Source organism: Henckelia pumila, chromosome 1, assembly GCF_033568475.1.
Source record: "Henckelia pumila isolate YLH828 chromosome 1, ASM3356847v2, whole genome shotgun sequence".
In the NCBI taxonomy this organism is placed as follows: domain Eukaryota; kingdom Viridiplantae; phylum Streptophyta; class Magnoliopsida; order Lamiales; family Gesneriaceae; genus Henckelia; species Henckelia pumila.
In genome coordinates this window covers 43,396,344-43,398,758 of record NC_133120.1, presented here as the reverse complement: position 1 = coordinate 43,398,758, position 2,415 = coordinate 43,396,344, and the positions used below count along the sequence as shown (strand labels likewise).

At 34.9% G+C, this 2,415-nt stretch overlaps 1 protein-coding gene across 1 annotated transcript; it reads right to left on the bottom strand.

The window, feature by feature from the left end:
- Positions 1–860: 860 nt before the first annotated feature.
- On the bottom strand, positions 861–1,538 carry LOC140876178 (protein FANTASTIC FOUR 3-like). Its single transcript, XM_073280060.1, has one exon. It carries the CDS (start codon positions 1,497–1,499, stop codon positions 861–863), a length of 639 nt encoding a protein of 212 aa, XP_073136161.1. The 5' UTR covers positions 1,500–1,538.
- Between the last annotated feature and the right edge of the window lie 877 nt (positions 1,539–2,415).

Here is a 2,415-nt window from a genome sequence, read left to right as displayed (position 1 = left end):
ATATTTTGATTATTTTTATTGTTGAAAACACTCTCTCTACGATAGCAGTTGCAACAAGTAATAACAATGTTAACTTTAAAAGTAAATATCTCAAATGATATAATCGATCTTTATTCGATTTTAGCAACTCCCCCCCCCCCCTGCCTTAGAGAATTAATTGTTACTTCGCATGTCAAAAATAAAGTTATGAAGTTGATAATATAAAAGCATTAAATTTATCAAGAAGAAATCAGGTGGATAAAATTGAGTAAACTGAATCAAATTTTCCATGTCACATTCAAGCATAAAAGGCATTTCATTTTCCAAAAACAAATATGAGCCAATACAAAACATACTGTTATAGTCTAAAATAAATGTATTCTTATCTTATTCATCAAATATGATTCTAATCAATATAAAATTAAATCAACATTATAAAATATATATTATACATAGAACTAAGTTTTTTAAAAAAAATTTAAAGGGACGTTTGCAAAATTAAATTTATATTTAAAAGATATATTATGTATATAGTACTAAAATTTTTTATAATTTTAGGGGGGACGGTCGCACCCTTTCGGGACTATTTAGGTCCGCCACTGTATATATGTATATATATAGGTATTTCGTTGCTCACGTCCAAGAATATTATATTATATATATCGTTACTAAAATTCGAAATTAATATATTAATTTGATTTTTAGTGTTGTCGACAATATAAAAACAATGCCTATGTGTGCTAGCACAGACAAAACATTTCATATGAATTTGTAATTTTTTTTTTTTTATGAATTTGTAATTTGTTTCCCATAGCATAACGGAATAAGCAAAATCATTCTCAAAATCATAAAAATAAAAACACCAAAAACACAATATATCTTCAAGAAGTTGCCACCCAAAATGCAGGTTTCCAATTACTACACAATCCACCATGTTCATGTCCCCTTCTCTCCTTACACCGGCTCCACATTTGGAACCCAAATTCTTCCGCTACGGCCTCCTCCTCCACCGCCTCTTCCTCCGAGTCGGACTCGGAATCCGTGAGATAACACAGCCTGAGCCTGCCTTCACTCCTCTCCGCCTGCAGATAAGAATTCCTCAACGGCCTCTCCACCGCCTCGATAATCAGCCTCCCGCCTTCACAGTGGCGGCGCACCTGTATCCCACTCATCGTAGTCAACGGCGGCGGGAATTTCCGGCAGGGATTCGGCTCCTCGTTTCTGTTCTGTCTCACTCTGCTCCTCAAATTTTCTTGATCAGAACTCAATGACTCCATAAAATGATCAAAAGACGAAGTAGAAGATGAGAAAATGGTGTCAGTGCCCGTCTCGCTCCCCAGATTCTCCGTGCACATTTCCAGGCTTCTACCACTCAGTCTCGATCTTTCCCTTAAAGAGTCTGCATAAGAATCGTAATTCTCCAAAGATTCTTTAGTGCTGTTGGTGGGATCATCATACAAGATCCTGCAGTTGGCAAACCGAGAATCCGTGAGCTTTAAAGTGATGGCTGTTTCCGCCATGATTTGAGGTTCAAAGTTAGAAAAAACAATATTTTGGCACACAGTGGCTGCCATATATATGCTTTTGATTTTCTTGAAAATGAAAAAGAGAATAGAATAGAGAAGGGCAATGATAAAGTGAAAGGATGGATGGTGAATTTATAGTCCACAGGGAAAAAGGTGGGATTTTTGTTCGGGTTTCTGTCGCTCGTGCACATTTTCGTTTGAGTCGCTCGTGCACATTTTCGTTTGAGTTTCTGTCGCTCGTGCACATTTTCGTTTGAGTTTATGTGAAATGTGATCCTCTACGAGTCCCACCTTTTTTGGGATTTTGCACCACTTGATTTCATATAATCATTAATCCTACACACATGCGAAGGAAATAAAAGGCCAAATAGTGCTGGAATAATAGGAAATATTCCATTTTCTTCGTTTTATTTCCATCTGTTGTGAAAAAGTAAAAATTTACGGTAAAAAGTAAGTACTCCAAAAACTTAAAATATATCAAACTCTACACTTTATAATATTTTTCTCTCAACTCAATTATATTTTTCATCACAAATAAAGACCTATTTATAGATCCACATTTGAGATTAGTCCAAAAATTAAAACATTATCATCTACATCATCACACACTAATTTTCCACATTTTACAACTCAATATTCAACATTCAACATTCAATATTCAACATAATAATAATAATATATTTTTCAATATTCCCCCTTGTGATGATGATCGTGATATGATAACTGTTTTCATTACGTGTTTTATACTGCCTCGTTAAAAACCTTACTAGGAAAAACCCAGTGGGATAAAAACCATAGTAAGGAAAAAAGAGTGCAGCCACGTAAACTCCCCCTCATGTTAACATGAGTGATTCTTCATATATTCCGCAGATTGCGCATCCCAATGTTGTATATATGCTTTCTGAATATC

Bases quoted from the DNA above. Each gene is read 5' to 3' on its own strand.
- LOC140876178 (XM_073280060.1), bottom strand. From the start codon at position 1,499: ATGGCGGAAACAGCCATCACTTTAAAGCTCACGGATTCTCGGTTTGCC.